Here is a 19,691-nt window from a genome sequence, read left to right on the forward strand (position 1 = left end):
CTCGGCTCAACGGCTGCTCGGACGCACACGGGCTTTTCGGCCCAGCAGGGGAGGCCCATCAAGATGGCGTAAGCTAGGTCAAGGACGAAGCATCAGAACGACTATATAAAAGAAAGGGGAAACAACGAGAGAAGGATCCGAAACTCTTGACTAACACTTGGCGGCTAGATTAGGGTTTTCACCTCTGCTTCATCTCGTCGTTAATTGTACTTTTCTGGTAGCTCATCGAGCCACCGGCTTTCTTTCTGTCGCATTCTCTTCTTTTCCTTTGTAACCGACTGAACGTTTCTCCGACCATAAATAAGACGTCTTTGTTAAACCCACATCTTCTTTATTACCGTTTTCCGATCAAACACTGCTCACTCCTTAACTACTAGTTACATAACTAACTTCCTTGTTGACTTTGACCTTGACTTTTCTTCTCCTTCCTTCCTTCCTTCCTTCCTTCCTTCCTTCCTTCCTTCCTTCCTTCCTTCCTTCACGTTTCTTGATTCTTCTTCCTCTTCTTCTTGCTTGTTTCTTGTGCTTCACGCTTCTTCTTCTCTTCACTGTCTTCACTCCTTTAATATGCAGGTTTTACTCAAAGGAATCACTTCTCAACAAATACATATGGGACTATGTTTGGTTGTTTTGCAACATCTAAAACTCCTATATCCAGTCTTCCTGAACACTAATTATTGTTAATCAATATGTACTCACAATCTGGTTCTATGAATAAAATATATATTCAAACATGATATTCGTATTTATATTACCTCGCTTAAAATTTACGATTATCAATTTTATTTGGTTTACATCTAACTAGGTTAAGACCCGCGCCTTACGCGAAATGAACATTATATATATATATAAATTATTTTATATATTATATTTTTACAACATATTATGAAATAATAAATATATATTGAATAATTAAAAAGTCATTATCTACTACTTACATAATTAAATTGGTGCGAACATATAAATAATTTTTTTTCTATTTGATATGATATACAATTATATTTAAATGACAGTAACATATATATGGTATATTTTAATATTAATATTTATTAGATGATGATTTTTGCTCATATTTGTTTTTTTATCATTTGTATATGTTATAGGAAAAAGTTTAAATTAGTGATAACAAAATTTTCAGTGTGAGATTAATGGTTTAATTAATTTATAATATTTTAAAAAATTAAGTTGTCAATATTTTTTCAAATTTTTTTATCAAAAAAATGTTCAAAGTAAATTTCAAAATTAAGATATTTATGCATTTTTATATGGCATATAGTTTAATTTAAAATGATACATATATTTATATATCTTTTATTTTTGATACTTATTAAATGAGACTTTCAACTTATATTATTTTTTAATTATTTGTATCATGTCATAACAAAAGTTTTAAATCATAGATCACAAAATTTGAATGTGAAGCTTTTAACAGTTTTAGTAATTTATACTCGTTTTTTAAAATTCAAAATATAATATATAAATGTTTTTTTAATTTTTATTATATGGTTACTATGATGTTTTAATTTATTTTAATAGCTTAAAATTAAATAAATATAAATATAATACACACTTATTTTTATCAAATCTTTGTTATTCAAAATCATTAATTTTCATATATACTTTAGCCACATTAGGCAATTCTGTAATCTTATTTAAGGAAATAATGAAACATATTAATAATGTATTTATTGTGGTTTAATAAAAAAATTATTATACATGTAGATGGACCAACCTATTTCTCTAAGGATTCTAAGAATCATTCGAGTGATGACACGTGACTACAAAAAAATGTTGCAATGATTCTCAAATAAGATATAGGGGATAAACTCAAGAAAACTACAAGAGAGCTTGAAACTCAAACCTTTAAAGATAAACATTAGAAAATGTACAATATTACACCATTCAGCCTTTCGCAAAATATTTCAGTAGTCACTACAATTATGTTTTACTCATGTGTATAGAATTTTAGAACATTCAATAAACATAATGTTACAAAACATGTGTGGATTGCTATTAACCAAGCCAAAGGAAGAACGGACCGCGTCCGGCCCAAGACCAAGACCGCATCCGCATAGGAGAGCGAGGCGGCCAAAGAGTTGCCGACTTTAGGGATTAGAAGTTTTCCTTTTCTTTTCATGTTTATCTTTAAGGATATTTCCTATTTCCTTTTAGCTTAGGATTTGTATTCTTTCTTTTATCCTTATCTTGTAATCCCTATATAAGGGAACACTTTGATTCAGTAATATGACACCACGATTTCCCCATCTTTTACAACACGTTATCAGCACGATAGCCTCTAAATCCCTGAGGCCAAAATCGAAACCTAAAAAGCCTAAACCGGCGACTCAACCTAAAACCCTAGACGTTCTTTGTTCATCCTGAATCATAGACGTCCTCAGCTCTTGATCGCGTCCTCAGCTCGCACCCGAGAAGAACGCGTCCAGCATCCGTCCGAGAACACCTCGCACCCGAGACAGCTTGCGTCCGTCCTCAGCTCGCATCCGACTCCGTCTGCGACCCGATAGGAGACAGCAAGCGTCCGTCCGTCTCAGCTCGAAGTTTCATCCATTCTCAGGTGGTCCGGTTCTATACCTCTACGAAACAAAGGTATAAACATAATCTGAGAACCTAGATAAAGAACATAAACCCTAAATCCATTATTATGGAAACTATGCTCTTGATGAAACCTAAAGAAACTACAAAGATTAAAATCTACAAAACTTATAACTAGAAACATATATGATTCCACTAGAATATGATTGAGTGTTTTGCCTGATTAAATCTGAAACATGAGAAACCCTAATGAAGGAATCAAAACCCCTAAACCCTAAAGAAGCTAGAATCCGATTTTAAGATTGTTCTTGTTTGATTGATTTCTTGATTGATCTGAGGTTTAGGATTGTTAGATTGATTGAAATAATCTAACTAAGTATTCAAATACTTAAGGCCTTGAAACCTTAACTTAAGGTTGCTAGAGTTCAAGATTGAAAACCCTAGTTTTATAAAAGAAGTAAGAATAGTTTGATTGCTTTACATGAATCTTAACATGGTATTGCATTCACACTAATTATAACAAGATCGACCAGCATATAGATCACACGAACTTAGGTTGCTTGCATTAGTAGACCTATATGGCCATGTGGCTTATGATTGATAGCACCATGGTCGATTAGTATTGTTTTGAATATCATGAATGCGTAAGACATGTTGTGGCCGAGCTTGCTTATTATCATGTGGCCACATGATTACATTGTGAACCTGAAACTTTAAATGATAATGCGATTCAGATGTCGAAAATAGCAAACAGAGACTACGCAGCCCTTAATCTCTCTGGAGACAATTACTTACAGTGGGCGCTAGATACAAGGATCAGTTTAAAGTCTAAGAGACTTGGTGATACGATCACCGAGGACAACAATGAGAATGAAAATAATCGATACAGGGCCATAAGCTTTATGCGCCATCATCTCATTGAAGGTCTGAAAGATCAGTACATGACAATTGAAAATCCACTAGACCTTTGGAATGCTTTAAAGCATAGATATGATCACCAAAAGATGGTGTTACTTCCAAAGGCTAGGCACGACTGGATGCATCTAAGATTCTTAGACTTCAAGTCCGTGGATGAGTATAATTCAGCCTTGTTCAAAATAGTTTCAATACTAAGGCTTTGTGGTGAAGAAGTATCCGATGTGATGATGCTTGAAAAGACCTACACTACTTTCCATAAGTCGAATTCAGTATTGCAAGAGCTGTATAAAACAAAAGGTTTTGCCACATATACTGATCTGATCTCGTGTCTACTTTTGGCCGAGGCAAACAATGAGCTCCTCATGAAGAACAGTGAAGCCAGACCTGTCGGGACAGCACCATTACCCGAAGCCCATGAGGTTGAAAAGAAAGATCCCAAAGAGAGCTACTACGCCCAAGACAACAGGAGACCACACGGCAATGGCCGTGGTGGATACAAGAGGTGTGGGCGTGACTACCCGAATGGCCGAGACAACTACTCGACCGGCCGAAAAGGAAACCACAATAACCGTGGTCGTGGTTCCAATTACGGCCGGGTCCGAGGCAGTTATGGCCGCGGACGAGGCGGCATATCTAAGCCGTCTTAAACGTCCAAGTCAGTATGCCACAGATGCGGGATGGACAACCATTGGGCCAAGAACTGTAGAACTCCGAAACACTTGTACGATCTCTATCAAGAGAGTCTCAAGAACAAGAACCCGGAGGCAAACATGATCCAAGAAACCGGTCATGATGACAAAGGATATGGATATGATGCTGATAAAGAATCCGACCAAGATGATCTAATGGACTTTGAAACTTCTGATTGTCTCAAGGACTAGTTTTTGAATCACTTGTCTTATTGCTTTATGTTTTGCTTTGGTTTTTTTATTTTATGTTATGACATTGATAATTAAGAGAGTTTTTAAAGATCTTATGAAGTCTCTAAGTTTAGAAAATTTTATTTATAGAATGAATGATGAGATGAGTATACTTGTGGTGGATAGTGGCACAAGTCACACAATACTTAGAGACAAAAGGTACTTCATGAATCTCACAATGCAAAGTGCAAAGGTACACACCATTGCGGGTGAGGCTAGCCTGATTGAAGGTCACGGCCAGGCTTATGTGTTGATGCCTAAGGGCACTCACCTAGAGATCAAAACCGCCTTGTATTCCCCAAGCTCTAGAAGAAGCTTATTGAGTTTCAAAGATATAAGATTGAATGGTTTCCATCTTGAAACGTGGGAAGAAGAAAACAAGGAGTTCCTTAATATAATCTCGATCACCAAAGGCAATAAGAAGGTCCTAGAGTCTATACCCGCAATGTCTACTGGTCTATACTATGCAAAGATCAGTATGATTGAGGCCAATGCCTCCGAGCTATTCACTTTATGGCATAACCGGCTTGGCCATCCCGGAACAAGTATGATGCGAAAATTGATAATGAATTCACAAGGGCACATGATTAAAGGAGTGATCCCATACAAACATCTCACATGTGCAGCATGTGCACAAGGGAAACTCATGACTAGGCCATCACCAGTCAAGGTTAATAAAGAGACCTTAAACTTTCTGGAAAGGATTCAAGGAGACATATGTGGACCAATACACCCACCTAGTGGGACGTTTAGATACTTTATGGTCCTCATTGATGCATCGACCAGATGGTCGCATGTGTGTCTACTATCCACACGGAATCTGGCCTTTGCACGCCTGCTTGCTCAGATGATAAGACTGAGAGCACACTTTCCAGACTTCCCTCTTAAGACTATACGTCTAGACAATGCTGGTGAGTTCACGTCCAGAGCGTTTAATGAATACTGTATGTCCATGGGGGTAAGTGTAGAACAGTCCATGGCACATGTCCATACACAGAACGGCTTGGCCGAATCTTTCATTAAACGAATCCAGCTGATAGCCCGGCCATTGCTAATGAAGTCTCAACTCCCGGTATCAGCATGGGGACATGCGGTTTTACACGCAGCGGAACTGATTCGCATCAGGCCATCTAGTGAGCATAGATATTCACCATCCCAACTACTTACGGGTCATGAGCCAGACGTGTCCCACATCAAGACATTCGGATGTGCCGTCTACGTTCCAATTGCTCCACCACAGAGAACTAAGATGGGACCACAGAGGAGGATGGGAATATACGTAGGATATGATTCTCCAAGCATTATAAAGTATCTTGAGCCAACAACCGGTGATTTGTTTAAGGCCAGATACGAAGACTCACAGTTTGATGAGTCAACATATCCGTCCTTAGGGGGAGATAACAGCCGGTTGATCATTAAAGACTTGGAATGGTTTAGACCATCAATATCTTGGCAAGATCCTCGGACTAAAGATTGTGATATACAAGTCCAAAAGATTATACATCTTCAAGAGCTAGCTAATCAACTGCCAGATACATTTGCAGACCCAAATAGAGTAACAATATCACATATCCCGGCTTGTAATGCACCTATAAGATTAGATGTCCAGAAGGGACAATGTCAAGTGGCTACAGAGTCTAAGCAACGTTTAAAACGTGGTAGACCAATTGGTTCCAAAGATAAACAGCCTCGGAAGTCCAAGAGAGGTGCTGGATCCGAGTGCATCAAGGAAACCGTCCAGGACATGGATGGACCGGCCGAGCTGACCAGGATGGTCGAGCCAATTGAGCCGGCCACACCCGATGATCCGGCTGTTCCTCATAGTGAGGTCCGGGACGCTGGGCTTCACGGGACACAAGAGCTGGACAATCAAGAGATTTCTATAGACTACATAATGTCTGGAAAACAATGGAAAAGAAAAGATATCAACGTTGATGATTTGTTTGCATACAAGGTAGCACTTGAGATCATGGATATAGATGAGGATCTAGAACCCACGTCCATACAAGAATGCATGCTAAGATCAGATTGGATCAAATGGAAAGAAGCTATAAACGTGGAGTTAGAATCATTGAGAAAGAGAGGCATTTTTGGCCCTATAATCCGGACACCAAGTGATGTCAAACCAGTGGGATACAAATGGGTCTTTGTAAGAAAGAGAAATGAGAAAGGAGAAGTAGTGAGATACAAAGCACGGCTTGTAGCACAAGGATTCTCACAAAGACCATGAATAGATTATGAGGAGACTTACTCCCCTGTGGTGGATGCAACTACATTGAGATACCTAATCAGTCTGGCCGTGAAAGAGAACATAGATTTACACCTAATGGATGTAGTAACTGCATATTTATATGGACCACTGGATAATGAAATTCATATGAGAGTTCCAGAGGGTATTGAGCTCAAAGATAAGAAAGGTTCTCGAGAACAACATTGCATTAAGCTGAATAAAGCCTTATATGGTTTAAAGCAATCAGGTCGAATGTGGTACAACAGGTTATCCGAGTACCTAGTGAAAGAGGGTTATAAGAATGATCCAATAAGTCCATGTATATTCATAAAGAAATTTGACAGCAAGGGCTTTGTGATAATGTCAGTTTATGTGGACGACCTGAATATAATAGGAAACCCTGGAGAGATTTCCCAAACTGTTGAGTGTTTAAAGAAAGAGTTCGAGATGAAAGACTTAGGGAAAACTAAGTTTTGTTTGGGATTACAGTTTGAGTATGTAGAGAAAGGAATCCTTGTGCATCAAGAAACTTATACAGAAAAGATACTCAAGCAATTCAATATGGACCAGGCTCATCCCTTGACTATTCCTATGGTCGTGAGGTCCTTAGACCTTGAGAAGGATCCATACGGACCTAAGAAGCTGGACGAGGAAGCACTCGGGCCGGAGGTGCCTTACCTAAGTGCCATTGGGGCCTTAATGTACTTGGCTAGTCATACTAGACCGGACATCAGCTTTGTCGTGAGCTTACTGTCTAGATTCAGTTCATGTCCGACTTTAAGGCATTGGAACATAGTGAAACATCTGTTCAGATATCTGCAAGGAAAAAAGGATCTTGGTTTGTTCTACACCGACCGGCCAGGAGAGAGCTTGGTCGGATATGCAGATGCTGGGTACTTGTCCGACCCACACCAGGCTAGATCTCAAACAGGTTATGTGTTTATACACAGTGGAGCCGCAATATGCTGGCGTTCCACAAAGCAAACCTTAGTGGCCACATCGTCCAATCACGCTGAGCTTGTTTGGTTGAGGAACATGACCGGACATGTCTTAAGAGAAAGTGGTCTGGCCGTGGGACAAGAGAAAGAAGAGCCAACAATCATATACGAGGACAATGCAGCGTGCATTTCTCAGCTCAAGGAAGGATACATCAAGGGAGATAGGACAAAGCACATCCTGCCCAAGTTCTTCTTCACCCACTACTTGCAGAAGGCAAAGGAGGTTCAAGTGGTTCAAGTTCGTTCCAGTGACAATTCAGCCAACCTCTTCACCAAGTCTCTGCCAACCTCAACGTTCAAGAAGCTGGTTCATCAGATAGGGATGCGCCGGCAGAACCGGCAGAAGGATCTTCAGTGATGCCTTCATAAGGGGGAGTGTCATGCGTTGTACTCTTTTTCCTGTCTATGGTTTCCATTTTTCCCACCTTGGGTTTTTGGTTTTCCTAGAGAGGTTTTAACGAGGCAACATCGTGCATGATACGAGCCCATATGGTTATAGCATCCAAGGGGGAGTGTTATAAAACATGTGCGGATTGCTATTAACCAAGCCAAAGGAAGAACGGACCGCGTCCGGCCCAAGACCAAGACCGCGTCCACATAGGAGAGAGAGGCGGCCAAAGAGTAGCCGACTTTAGGGATTAGAAGTTTTCCTTTTCCTTTCATGTTTATCTTTAAGGATATTTCCCTATTTCCTTTTAGCTTAGGATTTGTACTCTTTCCTTTTATCCTTATCTTGTAATCCCTATATAAGGGAACACTTTGATTCAGTAATATGACACCACGATTTCCCCATCTTTTACAACACATAATTTATTTATCGTTTTGTTAACATGGAGTTTGTATTTTTTTTCTTATATACATATTTTTACTGTTCTTATTATTTTCAGTTAATATAATCTATATTTTTCAAATAATTTTTCTTTGATATTTATTAAAGAACTATTTATATTAAAAGAATACGTTTACAATCATATTTACAAAAAAAAAGATAGTGTTATACTCCCTCTGTTCCCGAAATAAGGATTTTCTAGAGTATTCACGCATATTAAGAATATAATAAATATTTACAATTGAATTTATTATTTAGTTTATTATACATTTTCTAATAAATATCAACCAATAATATTCGACCAATCAAATATTTTTAATTAATGTGTTTTAAAAGTATACAACTTTTCAGCATTAACTACTAAAAGTACTTTAAAATTTTAGAAAATCTATCATTTTGGAACAAAAAGTAAATCTAGAAAATCCTACTTTGAGGAGCAGAGGGAGTATATATTATTTTATTGATGGGGAATTTGCCAAAACTAACCCACAACTTGATTTTAACTTCAAACCTATACCCAAACTTGAATCAAATGCAAAACTAACCTAAAAGCCTTGTGAAATTACAGCCCAGCCCCTTGTGACCAAACAAAAAAACAGAAGCTATTTTTACGAATATAGCCCTAGTAAGTCGTCTGAGATGTTGGAAGTCGTCTGGACAACTTCAAAGTAAGTCTTCTGGTGTAGCTGATCTTAAAAATAATTTTAAAATTTTTAAAAAAATATTTTGGTAAGCGAAAAATTAAAATCATGTAATTATAAATAGTTTTAAGTGATATAAATTAAAATATAACAAAATTGAATTGTTTTCGACATAGATGAGTGTAGGTAGTGAATCATGGTATTCTTTGGTCTAGGGTTTGGGAACATATGTTATAGTATTGTATGTATTCTTAGGGTTAGATTTTGGAAAGCTTGAATGTTTTTTTTGATAATTAATTTTGTACATATACGTGTTTATTTTTGTATATAGTAAACACTTTTGAAGTTTAATTTGATTTTATGAAGTGTTTAGTTAGTTAATTAAGTTTAGGGGTTATGTTTAGAGTCTAGACGATTTACATTTCAGTCGTGTGGTGAAGAAATTAAAACAGACGACTTACATGTAAGTCGTCCAAATATTCCCGCCTAAAATTTTTTAAAAAATTATTTTCCCGCTTAAATAATTTAAACCAGACGACTTACTTGTAAGTCGTCTGGGAAGTCTTCTATTTTAGTTTCTCGCTAAAAATATTTTAATTTTCCGCTAAAAATATTAAACTCTTCTGGACGACTTACAAGTAAGTCGTCTAGTAAGTCGTCTGAATCAAAAATATTTAACCTAATTGGATTTTTTGTCTCCCTATATAAAGAAAAAATTGTACATTCTCTCTCCTCTTCTCCAATGGCTGCAACAAAAATGTAATGTTCATCATTCTAAAACTCTTCAACCTCTCTCTAATCTCTTTGACTTGTAAACACCAAACTTTATATGAATTTTTCAGTTTTATCACATGTATTTCTTACTAATCTATCTCTTTTGCAGGTTTTTAATCAAATGGTACTCATCTTCCACCAATTTAAAGGTAGATCTATTAATTTTAGATATGTATTTTTGTGTGTACTATAAAGGTAGATTTATCTAATATTCCACTCATTTTCTCAGATTTTAAGTCATTTGAACGTTTTTGGATATGCAGTTTTTTTCAGATCTGGATTTGATATGCAGTTTTTTCAGATCTGGAAGACTTCTGGGACGACTTACATGTTAGTCGTCTAAAATATAATGCACTAGACGACTTCCAGGAAGTCTTCCAGACGACTTCCAGGAAGTCGTCTGGACTTCCTGGAAGTCGTCTAGACTTCCTGGAAGTCGTCTGGACTTCCTGGAAGTCGTCTGGACTTCCTGGAAGTCGTCTGGACTTCCTGGAAATCGTCTGGACTTCCTGGAAGTCGTCTGGACTTCTTGGAAGTCATCTGGACGTCATGGAAGTCTTCTGACGAGATCTGAGTGTTTTGGTAAGTTTTTATGTCTGATTTTTCTTCATTTGGTAACTTCTTGTTGTATAAAGTTCTTACTTTTTTTTCCAAACTAAAACTCTTCAAACCCACTCTAATCTCTTTGACTTCAAAACACCAAATTTTATATGAATTTTTCAGTTTTGTCTCATGTCTTTCTTACTAATCTGTCTTTTTGCAGGTTTTTAATCAGATGATACTCATCTTCCACTCATTTAAAGGTAGATTTATTAGTTTTATATATGTATTTTTTTTTGTATTCTATAAAGGTAGATTTATCTAATCTTCCACTCATTTTTTCTGTTTTTAAGTCATTTGAATGTTTTTGGATATGCAGATTTTTCAGATCTGGATTTGATATGCAGGTTTTTCAGATCTGGAAGACTTCTAGGACGACTTACCTGTTAGTCGTCAAAAATATAATGTACTAGACGACTTCCAGGAAGTCTTCCAGACTACTTCCATTTCAGTCGTCTGGACTTCCTGAAAGTCGTCTGGACTTCCTGGAAGTCGTCTGGACTTCTTGGAAGTCGTCTGGACTTCCTAGAAGTCGTCTGGACTTCCTCGAAGTCTTCTGACAAAGTCTTCTTCCATATCAAGTGGAGTCCAAGCTTATCGTTGTAAAGGAATGATCTATAAAAGTTTTGTTTGTGGTCTGTTTTGTGAATTGCATGTCTACTCTTTTAGTTGTGAATTTTTTGTAAAATTAGTAATAATGTTTCCCAAGATGTAATACATGTGCTAACAATGTGTTTACACAATTACAAATCAATGAAATAATAGACTTCAGTAGCCTTTTTCTTATCTTTGGATTTCTCATATTCAATAATAAACTCCAATGGTTTTTTTCTCATCTTAATAAACAAGAATGTTGGAAGCTTCATATTGATATAACATTTTAAGAAGCATTTTAACCCTTTGTCCAACTCATAACAATAATCATCATTAGTATCTATAACAATAATACTTAAGAGATGGAAACAAACAATAGTAACTAGTCAAGACATATCATATTTTTTATTTGAAAACTTAGTCAAATTTAGTAAAACTAAGGGAGAGAACATATTTTGTAAATATGAGTTTTACATATCATGAAGTTACTTATCACTCTTAAAAATACAAGTTATTCAAAAACTAGCGTAGAAGACTTAAAAACTAGCGGAGAAGACTTCAATGGAAGTCTTCTCGGATCAGTTAAAAACTTTAATTAACGTGAATGTTGGTAACCTCATAAATATCACCAATTAAGTTATAAATTTCATTCAGTAGCCCAAATATTCATTAATAAACATGAATTAACAAGAAAATGTTAAAAAATCTTTATAGTTTTAGAGAAAATGCAAGTTTATAAAACATTGACGCAGACGACATCCACGGAGGTCATCTAGTTGACTTCCAGAGAAGTCGTCCATTTAGGTCGACGCGGACGACTTCAATCTAAGTATTCCAGACGACTAAAATATAAGTCGTCTGGTCAACGCAGAGGTTATTTTTGCAATTGACTTTGAAATCTGTTATTTGAGACGACTGAAAAATAAGTCGTCTACTTATGTTTGGTTAAAAAAAAACTCCAAAAAAGCTAGGCGACTTACATTTCAGTCGTCATAGGTTAGTTTTGCATTTGACTAGATTATTTCAGAAGTTTGACTTTCCTGGACGACTTACATTTCAGTCGTCTCGTGAAAATTAAAATATCAATATTTTATTAAAACTAGACGACTTACAATTAAGTCGTCATAGGTTAGTTTTGCAATTGAAAAAAAAACTTCAATATTTAATTATATATAGACGACTTACAATTCAGTCGTCCGTGAGACGACTTACTTGTAAGTCATCCAGGATTTACGAGGTTTGACCAGAATCTCGGAATAAAATCCTAGACGACTTACATGTAAATCATCGGGCGGATGACTGAATTGTAAGTCGTCTGGGTATAATTAAATATTGAAGTTTTTTTTTCAATTGAAAAACTAACCTATAATGACTTAATTGTAAGTCGTTTAGTATTAATAAAATATTGATATTTCAATTTTCACCAGACGACTGAAATGTAAGTCGTCCGGGAAAGTCAAACTTCTGAAATAGTCCAGTCAAATGCAAAACTAACATATGACCACTGAAATGTAAGTCGTCTAGGTTCTTTGGAGATTTTTTTGTAACCAAACAAAATCAGACAACTTAACTTTCAGTCGTCTCAGAAAACATATTTCAAAGTCAGTTGCAAAAATAACCTCTGCGTTGACAAGACGACTTTCAGGTAAGTTGTCTGGACGAACAGATCTGGAAAAAAACTCGATTTCATACCTTAAATTGGTGAGATAACTTCCTTAGCACACATAAGGCTTCTCCAAGAACACATAATCTTAAACGAAAGTGACCCACCCAGAATCGTTAGCTTCTTTGACTCTATGAACCATAAAAAAATGTAGAATCAAAATCTTGGGGTTTTTTAGCTTAATGTGGAAAGAAAGTGAGAGAGATGTTGTGTTTAGTTCATAAGAATGGAGAAAGAAGAATGGTAAATCAATTTTGGGAGCATTAAGAGCTTCAAATTGGTTGTTCATGCTGGTTAGGATATTGATGACAATGACAATCTTGAAGATGATGAGGGTGAGAGAGTAAAAATATCATTTTCGAAAAAAAAAAAAAAAAAAAATTTATGGCATTTTCATGAATTATATGAACTTGTGGGATGAATAAAGCATAACTAATTTCCAAAAAAAAAAGAGGTTAATTTTGTGTTTGACTGTATGTAAATTTTGAAAAAAACCCTTTATTGATTGGGGAAAGTAATGCTAATACATTTAAGCAAAAACTTTATCCGCCATTAAATTGCGTAGCTAGCATTAACTCTGCGAATATTGCTTGAAATTTTATGGAATAAGCGATAATCATGGTTTGATCTGATTATTTAATTTTCTTTTATTTGGAAAGTCAAATAGTGAATCTTCTAAAAATGGAAATTATGATTGAATCGTTGAAAAATTTAAAGTCAAAGTTCTTGTTTTGAAAACATAATTACAAATTATTAATAACAAAAATGGAAGATTTATTTATATATAACTATATATATATGTAATTAAGACCATAAACTCTGTTCATAAGAAGCTTAAAGTTATATTTTCAAAACGAAAGGTAATCATGTTGCGTAACCATATATATGCACATATATATAAATATATATAAATATATATGTGTGTTGATGTTAGAAGTTTTCTGTTGTAGTAGACTAAAATTATCTTATAAATGAGTAAAACCCGATTGTTTTGAGATTCCCCGTATTTCTTGCAATACAAAAAGTGACCGTATGTATTCTTATTGTAACGTCTGTGTTACACTACAGTTTCCTCAAATGGTGATCTTGAATTTAAAATTTTAATTTTTGTACATCTTCCTTTTTCTTTGTAGGAAATCAAGACAAAAAGTTGCTACAACCTATAATGACGACCAAGAAAATGTCATCCCTTTTATTATTTTCGCTGATGGTCTTTATCCTCGTATCTCTACCTATAATTTCAGGTAACTGTTTTCATTATAGAATATAATGTTATTTAAAAAATATATAGTGTTAAAAAAAAACTATTTTCTAACCGAAATTCTCTACAAAAATCAAGCAATTTTTAACAGATTGACTCAAAGCCATTAGACGTAAAAATTTATGTTTGTATAATTGTATTTGCAATTTACATATTCTTATGTTGGATTATTTATTTTTGTACCTAATTATTGCTAACTTTTATGAACTAAATAGGGGATGAATGTACACCGAAGGGGCCATGTGAAGACACCAAGAAATGCAATATCTATTGTTTATTGCTGGGTTTCAAATATGGGGGATTTTGTGATACATATGGGACTACGTTTTGTTGTTGCATAACATCTAAAACTCCTCCTATATCCAGTCTTCCTGAACACTAATTATTTTAATCAATATGTACCCAAAATATACATTCAAATATGATACTCGTATTTATATTACATCGCTTAAAATTTACGATTATCAATTTTATTTTGTTTACAATCTAATAAACTCAATAAAACTACAAGAGAGCGTGAAATTCAAACCTTTAAAGATAAACATTTAGCCACATTAACATTCACAACTCTCTTGTAAGATGTAAATCCAGCGAGCGAGTTAAATCATTAACATTGACACCTCTATTTCTTATAAGATGAAGAAACGTATGTTTCAAGAAACCAGCAATGCTTCGTTAACAAGGCAAAAACATAAGCAACCTGCTTGGCCTCGTAACCCAAAAACCACGAGCCTTGTCGGGACGAGTAGGTCATGACGAGATTGACAACCGAAGGTTGCTGTCTGTACTCTCGGCAAGCACCTCACCCTCTTCACAAAACCTCATAACATCGGCTGCTTCTTTCTCCACATACTTGTTCTGCACACCAACAATGAGATACTTGCCTTAGGGAATCTTAGAGAGATGGAGAGTGAGAATTACACAAATGATTGAATCTAGAAAGCTAAACTACTTACTCTGTTTCTTCAAAACAGAGAGATGAACACGTCCAATCACCTGATGCCAGCTGTCCTCTTTCTTCGATTGTAACGACCTCTCCAACTAACTCTCATCTCCACTTATTCGCTGCCACCTGTCGTCTCTTGCTTAACTGTATCAACAACAAAAGAGATGTAGTGTTTGGTGTATGTTCAAATCCAACATGCATCCCAACATTTTTTGTAGACACAAAAAAGTTATTGTATGTATCCCCTATATATTATTTAAGAAGCATTACAACATTTTTTGTAGACAGATGTCATCATTAGAATGATTATTAGAATCTTTAGAGAAATAAGTTGGTCCCTCTAAATATATAATAATATTTTTAATAAATTAACCATAAATACATTTTTAATGTGCTTCATTATTTCCTTAAATAAAATTATGGAATTTCCTAATGTGGCTAAAATATATATGACAATTAATGATTTGGAATAATAAAGATTTGATAAAAATAAATGTATCTTATATTATATTTGTTTAGTTTTAAACTATTAAAATAAATTAAACAACCATAGTAACCATATAATAAATTTTTTTTTATATGTTATATTTTGAATTTTTAAAAATGAATATTAATTACTAAAACTGTTAAAAGTCTCACACTCAAATTTTATGATCCATGGTTTAATTTTTTTGTTATGACAAGATATAAACGATTAAAAATTATATAAGTTGAAAGTCTCATTTAATAAGTATTAAAAATGAAAGATATATATATATATATTCCATATAAAAAATACATAAATATCTTAATTTTGAAATTTACTTTAAACAATCTTTTTGATAAAAATTTGAAAAAATATTGACAACTTAATATTTTTTTAAAAATATTATTAATTACTTGATATATTAATCCCACAGTGAAAATTTTGTTATCAGTAATTTAAAATTTTGGTATAACATATACAAAAGATAAAAAAAAATATAAGCAAAAAACATTATTTAATAAATATTAATATTAAAATATACTATATATGTCACTATTATATAAATTTAATTATATACCATATCAAGTAGAAAAAATATGTTTTGGATTAATAATTTTTTTATATGTTTGCACTAATTTAATTATATAATTAATAGTTACTGACTTTTAATTATTCAATATATATTTATTATTTCATAATATGTTAATAACATATAATATATAAAATAATTTTTATATATAATATATCTTAACCTAGTTCTTATTATAACGTATGTATTACACTATATTTTCCTCAAGTGCTGGTCTTGAATTTGAAATTTATATTTTTGTACATCATGTTTTTTATTTGTAGGAAATCTAGACAAAACTTATTGCAGCCTATAGCAATATACCTAATGGCGACCAAGAAAATTTCATCTCTTTTATTATTTTCCCTGGTGGTCTTTTTTTTTTTTTTTGAAGATTGACCTGGTGGTCTTTATCCTTATATCTCTACCCATAATTTCAGGTAACATATTATTGTTTTAGAGTTATACTAGGTGACCGGCCCGCACCTGGTGCGGGCATAACAAAATTTAAAATATGGAATAAATAATGTATAGTTTTAGAAATAACAGATTTTACATTATAATATCACCGCCTTTGCGAGAAAGCATCAGCCATGGAGAAAAGCTGGTACTCAATATTTGACATGGACGAGAAGGACAAAGTAACTTTAGTATCAAGAGGCAGTTATTGTGTGTATTTATAATTGCAACGTCCCAAAATAATTTGTGTGTTTAAGAAGAAAATTTCAAGAGGGATTTTATATTGTAATAAGGTAAGTCATTACAAACGAATTAAGAGTTTAGAAACATTAAGGTAAATTGGCATTTAAAGATTCAATAAATATGATAATAAGGGCAAGAAATGTTTAAAATAAATAAGGTAATTTACATTTAAACTATTCATAAGTTACTTTGCAACTTGCACATGTCAAATCAGAAAACGGCATGTGCAATAGGAAAAGAACTGAAAAAAAAAAATGATGATATAGCTCACCTTCCCAAAGAAAATATAGAACCTCTTATAATAATTTAAAACATCTGATAAGCCAATATAAATAATTTTATAAATTTATTTATAATTTAATAAATAATTTATAAAGCATGTATGGAATTTGTTAGACATTAATAGTTATTATGATACTTTATATACAAATATAAGGCTTTATATATGTATATAAAATCATTATATCAATTCAAATAATCATTTTTGTTTCTTGTCCCCTAAACTATATTTGCGAAGTGATTTATACACATGTTGTCACTACAATCATTCTCGCTGAAAAAAAAGATGACATGAAACTTGAAATAGATGACATGGTTTTAGAAAATAGTGACATGACATCATATTAATTGTGAGATGTAAAATTTCCTCATAAAAATTTAATTTTTTTTGTAGGGATTTTAAATATGGTAATAAAAATAACTCTTATACCATCATTAATGTCAATTTTCCATATAAATATTTATTTATGGTAAACTATTAACTATATTAATAATTCATATATCACAATTAAAATAATAGTATATATGTATATATATGTATCTCACATTAATAAAAATAAACTAAATAAAGTAACACTAATCCAAAAGATTTTAAATTTATCTTTTCATCTTCATCATTATTTAAATTTATCTTTTCATCTTCATCATTTAAATTAACAAAAAGATTTTTCAGTTTAACTAAAACAAACAAAGTCTCATAGAATGAAAGATCATAATAACAAATTTGTATTACTATTTCAGATTTGTATTACACAGTTGAATCTCAAATTTATATTAAAAATTACTATTTCTGCGCATGGCGTAGGAAAACTCCTAGTTTTATGTAATTTATAAATATATAAAAAAATTGATCACATTATTACCCTTTCATTGTTTCAACAATTTTTTACAATAAATAATTATTTCTAAAATTATGTAGATTATTTGCAAAGTGGTAATTGAATTATCATTTCTTTTTAGATATAATTATAATAAAAAATTTTAAAAATCATCGGCCAATCAAATTGTAACAATTTGAAGAGTTCATTTATGATCGACACGTAATAAAAAATCACTTATGTGACTTCTCAATCAATATGTAGTAGGTTTATATTTTTATAAATAATTTATAACATTTTATAAATTATTTTAAAATTCTGATAAATTTATTCTTTAAACAACGATAAAGAATTTAAAAATAATATTAATAAACATGTTTGGGTTTTGTTATATTTAAAATATTTATTATATAATTCTATTCGAATACAATTCATCAAATAGAGTATAAAACTATTATAATTATCTTATATAAAATGTCGTTTATTATATTTTATAGTTTATAAATATTGAAAGTAATAAATAAATCATTATTAATCTTTCTATAATTTCGATAATTAGTTTCCATAAACTATTATTTGTAATATTCTTTAGATAATATAGCAAGTGATGTTAAATGATTTTAGACTTACCTTAAATTTTTAGATCTAAATTAAATAAATAAACATTAAGAACAATCGACTAATCAAATTACAACAATTTCTTGAAACTTCACCTATGAGCGACACGTCACCAGAAATCACTAAAGTGACTTATCTTTCAAAATATGGAATAAATAGTGTATAGTTTTAGAACTAACAGATTTTATATTATCATTAATTAGAATTGTATTGTATATGTGTTGTAATTCTTTATTTTAGGTAAATAACTGGAGGACCTTCGCATCGCCCTCGGTTAGTTTCCCTTCAAATTGTTTGATGAGCTATTCACCAACTGAAGCATGAATTCTTGTCCCCTACACGAAGATGAGATAAAGTTATATGAGTTGGATTGAAAACAAAAGACTAAAGACGATTATGAGTTGTAAAAAATATAGTAATCTACTTACTTCTTTATCAACGAAACCATTTCGATGGTGTTTCCGGAATATTTGTTGTAATTTCCCCACAAGCAAAGAATCCTAACCTCAATACGCCATGTATCTTTACATGGTTTTAATTGCCTGATAAAAGACACTCGGTTTTTGGGAGCTTGAACCATTGCCATACTGTTTTTAAAAATTTGTTATCTTCACAACACTGTATTGTATTGTATTGTATTGTATGTAAGACCTTGAGAGTATCTTTATATATAGTCGACTTTTCATAATAAATGATGTTTGAATATTTATTTTCCGCAATAAATATTGAAATAGATTAAAAAAAGATATTAACTCTACATTGTCATAAGCTAGTTTGCATTTAATATATTAAAACTTGCGCAAGTAATGCATATTTAAAATAAGGTAAGTCATTAAAAATGAATTAACAATTTAAAAAGATTTAAAAGTCGAATTAATGTGATACTAACTTGCGTAAGAAATGCTTATTCTCAATAAGGCAACTTTATATTGTCGATCTTTCAAAAATAAATGATGTTGCTATATTTATTTTTCACAATAAATATTGACATAGATTAAAGAAAGTTATCCCCCTATTAACTATTTCACCGGAGATTTTATATTGTAATAAGGTAAGTCATTACAAACGAATTAAGAATTTAGGGGGGGGGTTATTGGTAGTTAAATTTTGGAGTTATAAAATTTAGAAATTCTATTTTTATTGGTTTATGTATTCTTACAATCTTGTTAGAATCCTTTGTTATTGGTTTATTGACTTTTAAATTCCATATAAAATCCTTTGTTATTCAAAAAGTCTAGTTTTTATTGATTTTGTAATTCTAGTAAACTCTCTTGTTATTGAGACATAAATTCTCTCTAGTTTTACTCATAACA

General features: G+C 32.7%; 1 protein-coding gene and 1 long non-coding RNA gene across 2 annotated transcripts; both read left to right on the forward strand.

Moving 5' to 3' along the window:
* The first annotated feature begins 1,579 nt into the window (after window positions 1-1,579).
* On the forward strand, window positions 1,580-4,667 carry LOC103862680. Its single transcript, XM_033280735.1, has one exon. It carries the CDS (start codon window positions 3,288-3,290, stop codon window positions 4,116-4,118), a length of 831 nt encoding a protein of 276 aa, XP_033136626.1. The 5' UTR covers window positions 1,580-3,287; the 3' UTR covers window positions 4,119-4,667.
* A 7,799-nt stretch (window positions 4,668-12,466) lies between these two features.
* On the forward strand, window positions 12,467-15,393 carry LOC103865031. Its single transcript, XR_632343.2, has 3 exons — window positions 12,467-13,580; window positions 13,854-13,964; window positions 14,197-15,393. It is a non-coding gene; the product is annotated as an uncharacterized LOC103865031 (long non-coding RNA).
* The last annotated feature ends 4,298 nt before the right edge of the window (window positions 15,394-19,691 follow it).

Source organism: Brassica rapa, chromosome A09, assembly GCF_000309985.2.
Source record: "Brassica rapa cultivar Chiifu-401-42 chromosome A09, CAAS_Brap_v3.01, whole genome shotgun sequence".
Taxonomy (NCBI): domain Eukaryota; kingdom Viridiplantae; phylum Streptophyta; class Magnoliopsida; order Brassicales; family Brassicaceae; genus Brassica; species Brassica rapa.